The sequence below is a fragment of the Amblyraja radiata genome, chromosome 25, assembly GCF_010909765.2.
Source record: "Amblyraja radiata isolate CabotCenter1 chromosome 25, sAmbRad1.1.pri, whole genome shotgun sequence".
NCBI lineage: Eukaryota > Metazoa > Chordata > Chondrichthyes > Rajiformes > Rajidae > Amblyraja > Amblyraja radiata.
Window position 1 is genome coordinate 10,995,263 of NC_045980.1, and position 18,174 is coordinate 11,013,436.

The 18,174-nt window shown below is 40.9% G+C and overlaps 1 protein-coding gene across 1 annotated transcript in view; it reads right to left on the reverse strand.

The window, feature by feature from the left end:
- The window catches only part of fbxo21 (F-box protein 21), a 31,534-nt gene extending 22,209 nt beyond the window's left edge, over nucleotides 1-9,325 (reverse strand). Inside the window, exon 1 of the mRNA XM_033043139.1 lies at nucleotides 9,090-9,325. Within this exon, the coding sequence (XP_032899030.1) occupies nucleotides 9,090-9,307 (218 nt within the window). The 5' untranslated portion in view covers nucleotides 9,308-9,325. The remainder of the gene's footprint in view (nucleotides 1-9,089) is intronic.
- Between the last annotated feature and the right edge of the window lie 8,849 nt (nucleotides 9,326-18,174).

Genomic DNA, 18,174 nt, shown 5'->3' on the forward strand with positions numbered 1-18,174 from the left:
TCAACCTCCATGAAGACAAGTGTCAAACAAGGCTACATTATCTTCCCAACACTTCTTTCTCACCACAATGCCACACCTCACCTCCAAGAAAAATCCTGCAAGAATGCAGCTAATTTCACAATTAGCTCAAAACTATCCCACTTTCTGCAACTGATTAGTATAGATAAGTGATAAAAGAATCAGAGGAGCGGAGCGGCATGCAACACAAGATAAGCTGCAGGTGAATGGAACAGTGGCGCAGCAGTAGAGTTACTGCCTTACAGCACCAGAGACCCGGGTTCGATACTGACCTCGGGTGCTGTCTGTACTGAGTTGTACGTTCTCCCTGTGACCATGTGGGTTTTCTCCGGGTGCTCCAGTTTCCTCCCACATCCCAAAGAAAATTTACCCTAGTCTCTAGCATGGAACTAGTGTGGTGGTGATTGTTGGTCGGCATGGACTTGGTGGATTGAAGGGCCTGTTTTACACTGTATCTCTAAACTAAGCTAAAAAGCTAAAAATCGAACTGTGATTGTTCAGTTGGGAGCTGGCATGTATCCAATGGTCCATCATAGTAAATAACACATATTCAACAGCCAATCTCAGTGAAGAATGGTATCAAACATAACTGTATCACTGTCCCGATATCTCTTGCAACTGCAATGTTGCATCTCATTTTAGCAAACTTCCCACAGGAATGGAATTAACCCTCTGAAGCCATTTAACCCACACCAACTACATTTCAGAACCAATGTCAACTCAAACCTTCCTGCATGAATAAAATGGCCTCTGGCTATAAAGCTTCATGGCTAGACCTCGTAGCTTCTCATATCTTGGAAATTACATATTTAAGGGCCTGTCCCACTGTACGAGGTAATTCAAGTTCTCCCGAGTTTTCCCATGTTTCGAACTCGGAGAATGTCCGTAGCAGGTCCGTAGGAGTTCGTGGATGTCTCATAGCGGCTTGTACGAGTAAAAAGTAACCGTTTTTTTCGTCACTAGTATTTTTTTTACTCGTGGACATTTTTCACAGTGTTCAAAAAACGATTTCCCCGAGTACCTACCGTTACTCATACGAGCTGCTACGAGACATCCACGAGCTCCTACGGACCCGTTACGGACATTCTCCGAGTTCGAATCAGGGGAAAACTCGGGAGAACTCTTAAATTACCTCATACAGTGGGACAGGCCCTTAACTAGGGCAGACAATAATAATGGAGTTTGCTTCAAAGAGTCAACTCAGCCCTTAATCAATTAAAATGGATGCTTGTAGATCAGGTCTGCAGATCTAGCACAGAACTCTTGGTCCATCTTGGTCCCTGCCCCCCTATATGCCCCCAAGACCTAAATTATCTGCAGCCGACACCAAATACCACCAGCGCTACGCCCATAAAGCCCTTCAAATACACAAAGGATACAATAACCAATTATATTACCCTTTCCCAGACCAATAATACCAATACAGATGCTCCAGTACATCGCATTTGGGAGGCCACATCATTTGTTTGCCCACAACAGACACCATAGCAGGTGAAAAGGAAAAGATTTGAGGAGATACTCAAATTCACCCTGAGAATTTGGAAATCACCATCGACCCATGGGGATCTACAGCCTGTGATCAAAGTGAAAAAGAAATAGGTAGATTCTATTGAGAACCTCAAATCCATGCATTGCATTAACAATTGAAGTAGGGCAATACTTCAAAACCTATCTAGCCAGCTGTCCTTGTCAGGCACATCTGCCCCCCTGTGTGGAAGTCGGTGGTTTCACACTCACCTGAGAAAACAATAAAAAACTGGAGGAGAAGCAGGTCACCCTCAATCCCAAGGGAACTGACTAAAATGAATCGTTTAAACAAAGCTAAATCAAGGGAAATTATAAAAGATTAAGATTCATGATGTTTGTACCAGAATGCACAGCGCAGTCATAATAAATTGCTCCTTAACAATTCTTTGACTCTGTTAAATAGAAGAAATGACAGCACAAACAAAGAGAGAGATGAATTCAACCTGTGCCTTGGGGTGGAAGATTGCAACCTTCACGTGGCCCGCCCTGTTTCGACTAATGTAATCAACTCGACGTGCACAAACAAAAGATTAAATAGAACAAGTTGTCCTACAACTTTAGGCTGTGCACGCCACACGAAAGAAGAAGGAGAACCTGTGCCTTAACAGAACAGTGGAGAACAAATTAGAAATGATTTTTCCAGAAAACTTGACTTGTAGAAAGGACAAAAAGGCAACATACTTGATAAAGGATGACAAAATAGAGTGCAATAACAGGACAAAAATCAATACTTAGTGTGGTTTTCATTCGATCAGATCATTATTTATTAATAGAATGTCTGTGTCACTGATAAGGCTCCAGTATTGCCCATTCCTGAAAGACCCTAAGGAGTAAGTTACCAGCTTTAACTCCAATTGTCATGTTGCAACTCTGTTCACAGGGTTATGAATGGATATTTCATAATTAAGACCATATCAAGAATTCATAACAAGACGATGCGAGACTTGGAGGGGCACCTGCAATACAGTGCTCCCACATGCACGCTGGCATTGTCCTTCATGGTGCACATTATAGAGGTGACCTGGATGGTGTCATTGGAGCTGCACAGGAAGAGTATTATATCCGCTTTCTCTTCACCATGTCTTATAGAGTATAAATGCCACATAAAGGCACAGTGAAGAGAAAAAGGGCAGTCACTCAACACAGATTGCCCAGCATCTGAGCCGCTCTTGCAGTCAGTCATTGATCTGTACAGCATGAGCAAAAGGGCCTCAGCCTCACTTACCCAAGTCAAGCATTATGCCTACTTCCTGATATTTGTCTGCATTCATCTGCTTTTTTTTATCCAAGTATCGATCCAAATAGCCTTTTAATGTTATCATTGTTTCCGTCTCTACCACCTCTTCTGGCTGCTGGTTCCATGTAACCACCACCCACTGGGTGGGAATACATGCCCCCTATAATCTCCTTCAAATTTCTCTTAAAAATAGCGGAGTCAGGGGATATGGGGAGAAGGCAGGAACGGGGAACTGATTGGGGATGATCAGCCATGATCACATTGAATGGCGGTGCTGGCTCGAAGGGCCAAATGGCCTACTCCTGCACCTATTGTCTATTGTCTCTCCTCTAGCCTACTCTGAGAAAAAGACTACTTCTAAATGCCACCATGCCATTCCTCTAGGTGTAGCATAATGTTTGGGACACATGGCTTCCCAGGTCTTTGTAATTGCTCATGTGTGTTTAATTGCCTCCTCAATGCAGGTATTTTTTTTTTTTTTTTATATTTTATTTTATTAGAAGTAAGTACAGTCATATGGCACCAAAGTGCCTAATATATATTTTCATAATACATTTTATGTACAACTTCTTTTTTTTTTTTTTGTTACACTGAAAAAAGATTAGAATAAGAAAAAGAAGTTAGATAGTAAAGGATAGAAAGATGTGAAATATAGTGTGTGAAAAAAGAAAACGAGTAAATGAAAAAAGTTGAGAGAGAGAATAGAGAGAAAAAAAGAAAAAAAAAAAAAAAAAAGAGGAGATCATTATTTATAGTCTTGACCAACCCTCGTCCAGTCCTGAAACAGTTATTTTTTACAATTGTGTTGCACCATATGATTCCAAAAAAACGACGAATGGAGACCAACTCGTTATGAATTGGTCTGATTTATCCATTAGGAGGAATCGCATTTCCTCAAGATGAGCGGTGTCCAACATACTTGCAATCCACATTTTAAGCGTTGGTATTGATGTACCTTTCCAAAATTTAAGAATTAATTTTTTTGCTATTATTAAACCATAGTTAAGGAATAGATTTTGAGATGTGTTCAATTTATTCCCATCTTCCATTACGCCAAATATAATCATTTCAGTATTAGGTTCCATTCTTGTCTTGAATAATTTTGTAAATATTTCAAAAATATCATTCCAGAATCTATAAAGTTTTATGCAGGAGACTAAGGAGTGTGTTATAGTTGCCTTTTGGGCTAGACATTTATCACAAGTGGCGGATATATTTGGATAAAATTTGTTCAATCTTGTTTTTGAGTAATATAATCTATGTACAATTTTAAATTGAATTAAATTATGTCTTACATTAATTGAACATTTGTGAATATATATCAGGTATTTTTCCCATTTAACCTTCGTAATTTTTATCATTAGTTCCCGTTCCCACTCTTCTCTAAGTACCTCTGTCGATGGTAGGTCTATATTTAGAATACTATTATATAAATATGATATTAATTTTTGTGAGTCAGCTTCAATATTCATTGCCTCTTCCAATAAGTCAGGAGTTACTTTTTGATATCCTTGTATATATTTTTTCACGAAATCGCAAATCTGAAGATATTTAAAATATTGGTTGTTTTTCAATTTAAATTTTAATTGTAATTGTTGGAATGATAGTAAGTTTCCCATTTCATACATATCCCCGATCCTTCTAATTCCGAGACTTTCCCATTGGTTATATGTCTTATCAATAAGAGATGGTTTAAATAAAGGGTTATTCGCTATTGGCATTAACAGTGATAGATTTCTTAATTTTAAAGATAATTTTATTTGTTTCCAAATTCTTATTGTACCATATATAATTGGGTTCTTCTTATATATTGTGTTATTCAGTTTTTTTGGGGAGAAGAGGATCGTTCCTATATTACTAGGATGGCAATCCTCCTTCTCCATTTTTATCCATTCTGTCTGTTGGGTAGCACTATCCAACCAATAAATCATATTCTTAATATGCACTGCCCAGTAATAATACATAAAATTCGGAAGTGAAAGTCCCCCGACCTCTTTTGGTTTACATAAATGTTTTTTTGTGATTCTATGTGATCTATAGTCCCAAATATAATTAGTAATATTAGAGTCTAATTTTTTTTAAAAGTATTTTGGTATATATACCGGTATAGATTGAAATAGGTATAATAATTGTGGTAGGAAGATCATTTTTATTGCATTTATTCTACCTAATAATGATAAGGGAAGTGTTTTCCAAAATTTAATCAACGTATTAAGTTTATTTAATAAAGGCATGAAATTAGCATTGAATAATGCTTTATATTTTCTAGTAATCTGAATACCCAAATATTTAAATTTTTCTGTTGCGATTTTAAAGGGGAACTTCAGTAAGTGTGTAGGTTCTTGAGGTTTTAATGTCATGATTTCACTTTTATTCCAGTTTATTCTATATCCAGAAAAAGACCCAAATTCCTCTATTAAGTTTAATAAATTTGGTATGCTCGTTTGTGACTTTGTAATATATAAAAGTATATCGTCTGCATATAATGAGATTTTATTCTTTGAGTCTCTGGTATTATAGCCCTGAATATTCGGATGAATTCTTATACTTTCAGCCAGGGGTTCTATCATAAGGGCAAATAGCAGGGGTGATAGTGCACATCCCTGCCTATTACCCCTTGATAGTTGAAATTTTTGAGATAACATGTTATTAGTTAAAATTCTTGCCATCGGTTTATCATATAATAATTTTACCCATCTTATAAAATTCTCTCCCATATTAAATTTTTGTAGTACTTTATATAAGTATTGCCACTCTACCTGATCAAATGCTTTCTCTGCATCCAAAGAAATAATTGATATATCTTCTTCCTCTACTTTATGCGAGTACATTATATTAAACAGACGTCTCAGATTATTAAATGAGTATCTTTTAGGTATAAACCCCGTTTGATCAGGGTTTATCAATTTACTAATATATTTGCTTAATCTTCTTGATAAAATCTTTGCTAAAATTTTCTGATCTGTATTTAAAAGTGATATAGCTCTGTACGAGCCCGGATCTTCTAAATCTTTATCTTTTTTTGGAATAAGTGTAATAGTTGATTCTGTTAGTGTTTCAGGTAGTTTGTTTTCTTTAAAAGCATGGGAGTATAAATTAAATAAATAAGGGGTTGTTATCTCCTGAAATTTTTTATAAAATTCATTATTAAAACCATCTGGTCCCGGTGTCTTACCATTTTTCAGCGATTTTATTGTTTCACCTATTTCTTTGATTGTAATTTGAGCTCCTATGCAGGTATAAGAGAGCTCTTAGCACCTAGTCTTTCCTCCAGACTTTCCAACACTTTTGGAAACTTTTATTGCTGTTTATCAACGTGAGGACCAAAGTTGTGCCAATGAAAGTCAAATAAGCCATTATGAGACCGAGAAACAAGAATAAAACTGTTAGAGGCATCAGCCAAACCTTAGGCTTACCAAAATCAACTGTTTGGAACATCATTAAGAAGAAAGAGAGCACTGTTTAGCTTGCCAATCGCAAAGGGACTGGCAGGCCAAGGAAGACCTCCACAGCTGATGACAGAATAATAAAGAATATCCCGAATATTCTATAATAAAGAAAAATCCCGAAACACCTGTCCGACAGATCAGAAACACTCTTCAGGAGTCATGTGTGAATTTGTCAATGACCACTGTCTGCAGAAGACTTCATGAACAGAAATACAGAGGCAACACTGCAAGATGCAAACCACTGGTTAGCCACAAACATAGGATGGCTAGGTTACAGTTTGCTAAGAAGTACTTAAAAGAGCAACCACAGTTCTGGAAAAAGGTCTTGTGGACAGATGAAGATTAACATATCAGAGTGATGGCAAGAGCAAAGTATGGAGGAGAGAAGGAACTGCCCAAGAAACAAATCATACCACCTCATCTGTGAAGTCGTGGGAGTGTTATGGCCTGGACATGTATGGCTGCTGAACGTACTGGCTCACTTATCTTCATTGATGATACAACTACTGATGGTAAATGCATAATGAATACTGAAGCGTATAGATACAAGTTCAAACAAATACCTCAAAACTTGTTGGCCGGCGGTTCATTCTACAGCAAGACAATGATCCCAAACATACTGCTAAAGCAAGAAAGGAGTTTTTCCAAAGCTAAAAAATGACCAATTCTTGAGTGACCAAGTCATTACTCAATCTGAACCCAATTGAGCATGCCTTTTATATGCTGAAGAGAAAACTGAAGGGGACTAGCCCCCAAAACAAGCATAAACTAAAGATGGCTGCAATACAGGCCTGGCAGAGCATCACCAGATAAGACAACCAGCAATTGGTGATGTCCATGAATCGCAGACTTCAAGCAGTCATTGCATGCAAAGGATATGCAACAAAATACCAAACATAACTACTTTCATTTACATGACATTCCTGTGTCCTAAACATGATGGTGCACTGAAATGGGGGAGACTGTGTATAAATGCTGCTGTAATTTCTACATGGTGAAACCCAAATGTATAAAAATGGCCTTTATTAAAATCTGACAATGTGCACTTTAACCACGTGATTTCTTCTATTACAAATCTCACATTGTAGAGTACAGAGCACAGAGACAAATAAATAAATAAATACTGGATTCATCCTGAGTTTTGTCGACTGGATGCATCTAGAAAATAGTCCACATTGCCAGTCACATGTCTGTATTGCAATTGTACAGGAACACCTTGGTAGGAGCCACAACTAATTGTGCAGTGCAAGCCTTCAGCACCATAGCCAGAAATGACATCTGGTTCCACAGCTTTTGCATTGTCCAATAATTTTAATCATGCCTGGAGGTCACATAGATTTCCTCTGCCAATGGGCTTAGGAGACACCAAGTCAAATCATTCACTTGGCATGTCTGCCTGAACATTGTTGCAAATTAGTCTCGGCCTTGGCTAGCCATGGGGACATTCTTGACGCCTCATTTTTGGTTATGCCCAATGTTGCCCCCTGCTATGAATTTCATGAATGGCAGAGCAGGAATAAGGAGCCAAATAGCCTGCTCCTCCTTCAGCTTCTCATGTACACAAAAGGCGCATGTTCCTACTGCTGTTTACATTCAGCATTGACAAGTTTGCTCAGAGCCATCGTTCAAACCTGAAACCAAAAAGATAAGGAAAAGGATAATGTCCTTTAAAAGTGGTGTTCACTACAGAAGAAATCACCACAACTTGCCACATGGAATGGATTTTGGGTGTTTCTTCATTTGTACGTTTTAGATTACTACTAAAAACAGATAGGATATCAGGACCTTACACCTAACTGAATGAATCAGTTAATTAATAATGATGCATTCAAAATTCATTGATCAATCTAAATTTTAGAAAGTTATGGTAAGTTACTGCATCTTTCTGACCACACCCCATACACACATCTACCTACTAATTTCTAGAGTATCTTACACACAACTGCCACGGAGTAAGTCATCAGAAGCTGCAGGGGAATTAAACAAACCACTGCCAATAAAAATCAATTCAGATATATTTAAAGACAGCTGGTATAATATTTACCTTTGCTCAGAACCAATACAAAATTTCCAAATGAGCCACTGCTACCTGATCAAACTCCAGTTTGGAATGAATAATATTATCACAGAGTTTTTTTGTAAACAGATCATCCAAATTGTAGTCTCATTTTTTAAAACTAAAATGTGAAGCTGGGTTACTTCCATCCAAAGCCCTGCCTCGTATTTTCCTTTCCTCATCCCAATTCCATTCCAAACCTCCTGCCCTTGTCCAACAGACCACACTGACGCATTCAATTCATGTCCAACACAAGTATACAGGCACCTGGTGTCCATACCCATTCCTAGCACCTACACTCCATGCACCCTGCCCCAGCAGCATGATCCCACATCTCTTCCTGACCCCCTCACCCTAGCGTCCCTCACCTTGCCCCGGAGCCCAGCACCCTATCACCCACAGACCCCTCACCCTAGCACCCTGCTCCTGTCTCACATTCCAGCACCCACACACTCTTCACCCAAGACCCCAAGAACCCAGACACCCTTCACCTCAGCACCGTAGACAGTGCCTCAGGACTCGGCACACACAGACCCCGCACCCTTCCCCTAACCCAGCCCTGCCCAAGATCCAAACACCCACCTATCCCTCACCCCAGCATCCCACACCCTCCCCTGGATCCCAGCGCCGCTCTCTCCCAGATCCCAACACCTCCACACATCAGACCCAACACTCACCCACCCAGCACCCCTCACCCTCCAGGATCCCAACACCCCTCCCCCCTGGATCGCAGCACCGCTCGCCACCCGTTGACCCATTACACCTCGCCCTTCGGATGCCAGTCCCCCTCGCCCCCGCTCACCTCTGCGTGAACCTGCGCTTCCAGACGGTGCTGCGGCCCTGACACACCTCCTGCAGCTTCCTGCACGTCAGGCAGATGCTGACAACGTCCAGGTGGTCGAGCGACGGGCAGCAGAATATCTGCTCCAACACCTCCTCCGGCAGCGCCATCAACCCGCCGTCTCCGTCTCCGTCCCCGTCTCCTTCTCCGTCCCCTTCCCCTTCCTCTAGCATCGCCATCAACCCGTTTCCTCTCTCCTCCTCCAGCGCCGCCATCTTGCTTGTCATCATGCCCAAAGATCCAATAGCGAGCATCTGCTCATTGCAACGGGCTGACGTGTAGTACACAACGGAGCGGAACATGGGACATGTCTTCGTCCATTTTAGTAACCCGACCCAACTTGTATATCCCTCTCGCAGTGTAATCAGCGTTGCGGGGGACAACAATGTGTGTGTGTGATATAGGGTTAGATTCATAATTCTGTTCATTCATAATTCGGTTAAATGTTGTTAAAGATTAATATGTTAACAAATTGTGATTCTGTTATTTCTTTTTTAATGTTTTTTTTAACTTTTCTTTTTAAATGGCTCATGTGCCGTGTTTGAGTTGATTTTTGTATTACCATATAACCATATAACCATATAACAATTACAGCACGGAAACAGGCCATCTCGACCCTTCTAGTCCGTGCCGAACACATAATCTCCCCTAGTCCCATATACCTGCGCTCAGACCACTTGTACTCTGTAATTCATCTAATCACACTGTTCACAATTGCGGTATTTTGAAAACTAATAGCAATGTGAAGATTCCAATTGCTCTACTCTTTGAATGTTCCTTAATGATTTGTTGTGTCGATGGAATTGTTTTTCAACAATAAAATGGGTGTTGGATTTGGTGGCCTTGCACCCTGCTTGAAATGGCATGAAACTGCACTTTGGTGGCCTTGCACCCTGCTTGAAGTGGCAGGAAACGGCACTTGAATTTGGTAGCCCTGCACCCTGCTTGAAGTGGCAGCAAACTGCACTTTTGTTTGGTGGCCCTGCACCCTGCTTGAAGTGGTATGAAACTGCACTTGAATTCAGTGGCCTTGCACCCTGCTTGAAGTGGTCGAAAACTGCACTTGAATTTGGTGGCCTTGCACCCTGCTTGGAGTGGTAGGAAACGACACTGAATTCGGTGGTCTTGCACCCTGCTCGAAATGGTAGGAAACTGCATTTGAATTTGGTGCCCTTGCACCCTGCTTGAAATGGTAGGAAACTGCATTTGAATTTGGTGGCCTTGCACCCTGCTTGAAATGGAATTTCAAGGAATAGCTGTGAGTCAACCGGTAGCCCACCGGCCGTGAGTGAGCTGCCAGCACATCAGGCTTGAGTGACTGAGCTGCCACCCCAAGAATCCATTTGGCCCACAATGTCCATACTAGCCCTCTGGAAACCAGTCCCTTCAGCCCACAATACCCATACTAGCGCTCCAGAAAACCCCCTCCCACACTGGCCACCAATATTGGAATTAGTGGAGAGGTGGAATATTATGTTGGTGGACCTGCCCTCCCGTGTGAACATGGGACCCAACGGGTATCACTTAGTCTAGTATTATCTATGTACTTTGTGTTTACAGGCCTGTTATGCTGCTGCAAGTAAAAATGTCATTGTTCCAATGTCAGTACATATGACAATTAAACACTCTTGACTCTTTTGACTCTTCTCCTGCACACATATGCAAAGCTATGCTGTATATAAAAAACAATAATAATTGCAATAACACTTTTTAAATTTAATTTTTCCATTTTGTTTCTCAAACATTTAAAATAAATTTACTACAGTAAAAGTTTGATTATCCCACATCCATGGAGAATGAGGAGTACTGGTCAACCAGTTAGTGTAGGGTTAAGTGCGTTTTCTTTTCATAATCGCTAATACTAAAGATTATACAATAAGGGGAACAAAAGATAGTATTCTGCAATACTTACCCGTGAATTGTAATCTATTGTTATGAGCAGTGAGGCACTTTAAGTACAGGTGTAAAACACTCTGCAGCATACAGTAGTTTGAAATTACAGTGTGTGCTTAGATCTAAATTTTCAATCCCGTAATTTAATGTTTGTGTACTGCACTAATGCTCTTCTGTCTTCAGAATGGAATCTACAACACCAGCACTGGATGTTAATGCAGTTACAGTGCCTTACTTTGTTATCTTATTGGTGTTCTCAATAAAAACAAACAACCTGCACAATTATTTATTTCAATGCATTTCAAAATTGCACTCGGCTCTTTTTCTCAAATTCTTTTCACTGGTCATGACCTGAACTTTTAGGAGCTTTGCATTTTTGGACTTTCCTTCATGTTGGTACAAAATTGATACATATTGGCATCTTTTAATACTTCTCTATCAACAGTTTCCCAGTCATTCCTCTGTCATATCTCTTTTTGGAAACAAAAGTCAATTGCATTGATGCCAATTGCGTTGGTGAGATGCAGGTGCAAGTTGTAGAAGCACGTTAAAGCAAATATCAGATGTCTGATTGCCTAAAGCAGTGGTTCCCAACCTTTTTTAGCTCATGGCCCCCTTGGGATCTTTTAATTTTTCTGTTGCCCCCCCTGACATTATTAGCGGAAAAAAAGTACTTCAATATTATAATACCTTCCATAAAAATATCAGTGTCTATTAATTGCACATATATTCTATTTTATTCTATTCCACAAATATCAAAAATATTTCAACTACATAGATTTAAATTTATTAGAACTGAAATTTAGGAGGCAACAGGGTGGTAGCTCATTGAACCTGTTGCCCCCTAAATCCCCAAATTTTACTGTGGCCCCCCTGAAATTTGCCATGGCCCCAGGTTGGGAATCACTGGCCTAAAGCAAAGCTGCCTTTCCTCTGGAAAATTGTTGATGACGGCCTGCAGTTGTGTTCCTTCCTGAGCAGAATACTGGAATTCTTCTCACAGAAAAGGACAAGTAATTCCAGTTCTTTTCCCACATCTGCCCAGGATGATCTTGGCTTGACTTTCCTCAGAATCCTTATCTGATGCCGTGGCTAGTTCACGATTTGGCACAATTTGATCACCAGTGAAAGTGAGACACAAAATGCTGGAGTAACACAGCGGGTCAAGCAGCATCTCTGGCGAGAAGGACGTTAGGGTCAGAACCCTTCTTCAGATTTTCATACCAGCATCCGTCTTCATCAATTCTTCAACTTCCTATTCTCCTAGTCTCACAAATAGGTTTGGATATTCAGTTTTTTTTAAGTACACCCAGATGCCTATCCGTCTTTCTTTTGGATGCCACAACTGCTTTTGCCTCCACTATCATCCAGACAGCACATTGAAATCTCAACATTTACTATGTAAAAAATATTTTCGCTGACACTTAGTTGTGCTAAACAGCTTTAATCTTTGCCTCTTGGGTTTTGACCTCTCTCTCCACGGAGCAGTTTCCCGCAATTTAAATAAACCATCTATATCCATCCCCATTTTAGTTTAGATTAGTTTAGAAGTACAACGCGGCAACAGACCCTTCGGCCCACCGAATCCTTGCCGACCAGTGATCTCAGTATCTAAACTATCCTACACACTAAGGACAATTTACAAGTTTTACCAAAGCCAAATTAACTTACAAACCTGCACATTTTTGGAGTGTGGGAGGAAACGGGAACAGCCAGGGGAAGACCCACACAGTCACGGGGAGAATGTACAAACTCCGTACAGACACTACCCACAGTCAGGATTGAACACGGGTCCCTGGTGCTGCAAGGCAGCAACTCTGCCGCAGCGCCACCGTGCTACCCCAAAATAACCCTACTTACATTAGTCCTATGTTATCCCACTTTCGCATCCACTCTCAACACCTTAGGGGCAATTTACAAAGCCCAACTAACCTAGAAACGCACACATCTACAGGATGTAGGAGGAAACGGGTGCACCCGGAGGAAACCCACGCAATCACAGGAAGAACGTGCAAACTCCACACAGACAGCACTCGATGTCAGGATCGAACCTGGGTCTCTGGCACCGCGAGACAGCGGCTCTACCAATTGCACCACTGTGCCACCAAAGAGAAAACCCTGGCTAATTAGAGTGTTCACATAGGAAATAAAAATAAAAATAAGAGGGGCAAAGAAAGAACATGATTAAAGTGACAGCAAATGTGAAAAGGAATTCAAATATCCTTTGAACAAGGAAAGGATTGTAAGAAGAGTTGCACACCCTGTCAGAGGTCAAAGCTGTTCATGGAGGCAGAAGGGGGATAACAGAACTAATGTGAATGGGTGATCAAAGAACGGCATGGACTCAGTGGGTCGAACAGACTGTTTCTGTGCTATATCTTGCATTCAATCAATCAATCAAAGGGACTGTTTGGTTTACTCCAGCTTCTATTTTTTACATTAGAGCTACGGGAAAATCGTGTTTGATTCAAAAGATAACAAATTAGATATTGTTGAGAGTTAAAGGAAACACTTTATGCTGTGGGGGAGGAAATGGTAGCCATGCTGGAATTCAAATAAAAGTACACCACTGTGATGTTTGGTGGACTGTGTGGGGTGGGAGGACCCATTGCTCCTCCCGTGCAGCAGGTGGCGCTGCACAAGACAAAGGGAGATGTTTTTGTATATAGTTTATCCTGTCTGTAGTGTGTGTAGCCATTTTTGAGTTGTCTTGCTGCCAGCATTGAGTAAAGCATTAAACACTTCTGTTGTAAATTAAAGACTCTCAAGTTTTGTGCAGACTTAGAAAATGAACACGAAAACCTCCTTGCCTCTTTCACGTAACCTTTGAATTCCCAACCTCTGGACTCTTGCAACTTCGTAGAACATTATTCCATGGGGATGGATGGAATCGTTTTTTCCCCAGCAGCATCACTTAACTGCTGCTTGCAAGTACTTGCCTCAGAATATACAATCCCAAATTGGATATTTTTTCAGTCTCACGATTAAATACCATGAAAAATAAGGAGATTGTTTCCATCCTCAACTTGGTCCTAAAGACAGACACAAAATGCTAGAGTAACTCTAGCGCAGGCAACACCTCGGACTTTTTTTTAGTTTGGTTCAGTTTAGAGATTACAGCGCGGAAACAGGCCCTTCGGCCCACTGAGTCTGTGCCGACCAGCGATCCACGCACATTAACACTATCCTACACACACTAGACAAATCTTACATTTATACCTAGCCAATTAACCTACAAACCTGTACGTCTTTGGAGTGTGCAAGGAAACCGAAGATCTCGGAGAAAACCCACGCAGGTCACTGGGAGAACGTACAAACTCTGTACGGACAGTACCCATGGTTAAGATCGAACCTGGGTCTCTGGTGCTGTAAGGCAGCAACTCTACCGCTGCGCCACCTCGCCGCCCCTAAAAGCCGTCCCTGAAGGAATAGGTGATGTTTCGGGTCAAGACCCTTCTTCAGACTGAGAGTCAGGGGGGGAAGAGGTATGAAGAGGTACTAGAGGTATGAAAAGATTCAGAACAAACCAGAGCCGGCACCAATGACCAAGAAAAGGTGGAGCCCACAATGGTCCATTGTTAGCTGTGGAAGAGGTGGTAACCAAGGGATATATGGATGCGAACAGTGGAACTGGCAAGACGACTTGGTCCCATTTCTTCTTGTGCACCGCATGCCACTCAGCTAGTGTTTTGTGAACATTTACTCCCCTTGGTACCACCAGACTGACCAACTGGTCTCCAGGCATCCTGAGAGGGATCCCAAAACTTGTATGCCTTATGCTTGTAAGTTACATCCCCCTTTTAAGGTAGTCAAACAATTGATGGCTATTCTTTTCAAATCTCATCTCTCCGCTGCAGAATTGGCACTGTTTGATGAGCAGATAGCCACAAAATGCTGTAGTAACTCTGTGGGACAGGCAGCATCTCTGGAGAGGAATGGGTGACGTTTCGGGGCTAGACCCTTCTTCAGTGTCTGATGAGCCATCATTTTACCTGAAGTGAGATTTGTTTAACTGACAACAAAGCATTATGCAATTTGGTGATTCGCTGATCAGAACCCGAGCACTATATATCTAAAATAATTTAGAGTCCCTTACTTCTTAATCTTATTTTTTCCTTCTCAAAAAAAAAAAACAATTATTTATTCAAGTGCATTTTAAAATTTCACTCTGTTTGTTTTCTCAAATTCTTTTCACTGGCCGTGACCTGACCTTAGATGCTTTGGATTTTTGGACATGCATTTATATTGGGACAAAATTGGCATCGTTTAATACGTCTCTATGAACAGTTTCCCAGTCATTACACATATCTTTTTTGAAAACAGAACTAAAGTGCAATACTGGTATTTGTTACCATGCAGGGACCCTGGCAAATTCCATGTGTAGAAAGGAACTGCAGATGCTGGTTTACACGGAGGATAGACACAAAATGCTGGAGTAACTCAGCGTGACGTTTCGGGTTGAGTGTGAAGAAGGGTCTCCACCCAAAACGTGGTCAGCCTTTCCTCCAATCCAGAGATGCCGCCTGTCCTGCTGAGTTACTCCAGCATTTTGTGTCTATCTTGGCAAATTCCTTGTTACATTAAACAATTCGCCTCGTTATTTCTTCATCTTTTTATTTATTTACAAACAAAATGGTTTTATTATTAAATTATTAAATATTTCAACCCTCAGTATTTCTTTAACATGTCAGTGCAAGTGGGACATTGTTTAGTTCACAGCATCAGAGAAAGAACTGTTCCAAGGAATGTAAGATAAAAAGACAATGCAATGTTTTAAGTCTGATAATTATTTTTATAATTGCGTTTTTGTTTATTATCTATTTGTATGACTGTCAGGATACAATTTATTATCCGTGGTTGCCATTACATTGAGCATCTAATACAAAGCGAAAGAAACAAAATCAAACAAATTTTGTGTAGTTTGTGTGCTTTTACAAGGATGCGTTCAGATGGAAAATAAGATTAGATCTGCGAATAAAATTATTATTAAGTTAGGATCATCATTTATCAAGAATTCTGTAATTAAAGATAACTTTTCATTTTTGGCATTCAGGCTAAATCTTGATGATGATCAGGTCTATACCAAATGTGCATTAAAATCAAAGTTTCAAATAACTGAACAAGGAATCTAAGCAATTCCAGCTAATTGGATGAACTAAATTGTTCTCTATTTTTCTTGTAAATCTTTGGTTCTGCTGTGCAGTTGAACGATCCTTAATTGCAAGATGAGTTTCGTGAAATTATCTCACCATTCCATATCACATTTTTTCTCCAATGTAATTAATGCACAGTAGTGCACTGATGAGATCAAATTAATTTTGCCACGTTCAGTAGATTTTTCCATGGATAGGAGAGCCATGTCTAATCATAAACTCACGAGCATAAAACTGTAACCTTTTTGGGGTAACATATGTGCACCACAGTGTGATAAAGCAAGTTGCAATAATCTTGGGGGTTTCAAAAGCAACGACAATGCTGTAGTATATCAATGTACTAAAAACAAACGCTAAATTAATATTCAAAGGAAGAATTATTCCATTTCGCCTGAGGTAATTAAACAAATTAAAATGAAATTCTGCTGCAGAGTCTCAATTGGGAAGATGCTACAGATGAAGAGGTAGCATCAGTTAAACTAAGTTCAACCATTTTGACAGCTCCCACTATTTCCCCTATTGCAGCATCCAAATCAGAAGTGATCCAAGTATCTGGGGTGACACAGTGGTGCAACTAGGGGAGCTGCTGCCTCACACCTCCAGTACGCTAGGCTCAATCCTGACCTCTGATGCTGTCTATGCCGAGTATGCCTGTTCTCCCTGTGACTGTGAGTTTCCTCTGGGGGCTCCGGTTTCCTCTTTTGTGGGCTAACAGGTTCATTACCCTTGGTGTGTAGTTGAGCAATAACATTTGAGAAGCATTGATGAGAATGTGGCAAAAATTAAATGGAATTAATGCAGAATTAGTGTATGTGGGTGTGTGATGGGCATCATGGTTTCTGTGGGCCAGAGCCTGCTTCTGTGCTGTATGATTTGACAGTATTGAGCATGAGAATCACGAATTTGGCCCGATTCTCACGCTCTCATGCTGATCACAAATTTCACACGCTCTGTCGGAGGGATGGAAGCAGAAGCAGCGGCGGGGGCAGATACGGACAGGGAGTCGGGGCTGGCGAGTGTTTGCCGGGCTGGCGAGTCGCTTGCTGCAGCTCCGGCCATGGAGCAGTCTCAGGGCAAGAGTCCCAGGCCGTCGGAGGCGTCAGAAGCGTTGCACCGCTGCCGTGAAAGTCTCTGCGCCAAATTCGTCCTGGTGACTGGCATGGGCCAGGCTGCGGCTCAGTGCATCCTGGAGGACAACCAGTGGCTGCTGGAAGTAGGTACCAAACACTGGGTAGAAGCGGTGGAAGATAGTGGCCTTTAAATGGGGATGGTTGGAGAAAGTATCCTGCTTGCCTGATGGATTTTCACATACTGTAACTGCAGAAAAAATATTCCCGATATTGGGGGAGTTCAGAACCAGGGGTCACACAGTTGAAGTATAAGGGGCTGGCCATTTAGGACTGAGATGAGGACAAACTTTCTACACCCAGAGAGTTGTGAATCTGTGGAATTCTCTGCCACAGAAGGCTGTTCACTGGATGTTTTTAAGAGAGAGTTACATTTAGCTCTTGGGGCTAGCGAAATCAAGGGATATGGGGAAAAAACAGTACAGAGGTACTGATTTTAGATGAACAGCCATGATCATATTGAATGGCAGTGCTGGCTCAAAGGGCCGAATGACCTATTCCTGCACCTATTTTCTATGTTTCTACGCTCGAGTATATGGCAATAAAACTCCACCACTTGATTTTGAAGCATTCATGCAATGTGGAGGTATAATGTAGTCATAGAGTGATACAGTGTGAAAACAGGACCTTCGGCCCAACTTGCCCACACCTGCCAACATGCCCCAGATACAGTTCCTGCTTTTGGTCCATATCCCTCCAAACCTGTTGGGTTTAAAATGTTAAATGTTAAACTTAAATGTTGGGATAGTCCCTGCATCAACTACCTCCTCTGGCAGCTTGTTCCATACACCCACCACCCTTTGTGTGGAAAAAGTTACCCCTTAAAAAGATACCTCTTAAAAATACTTCAAACAAAAAAACATTGAAATTATA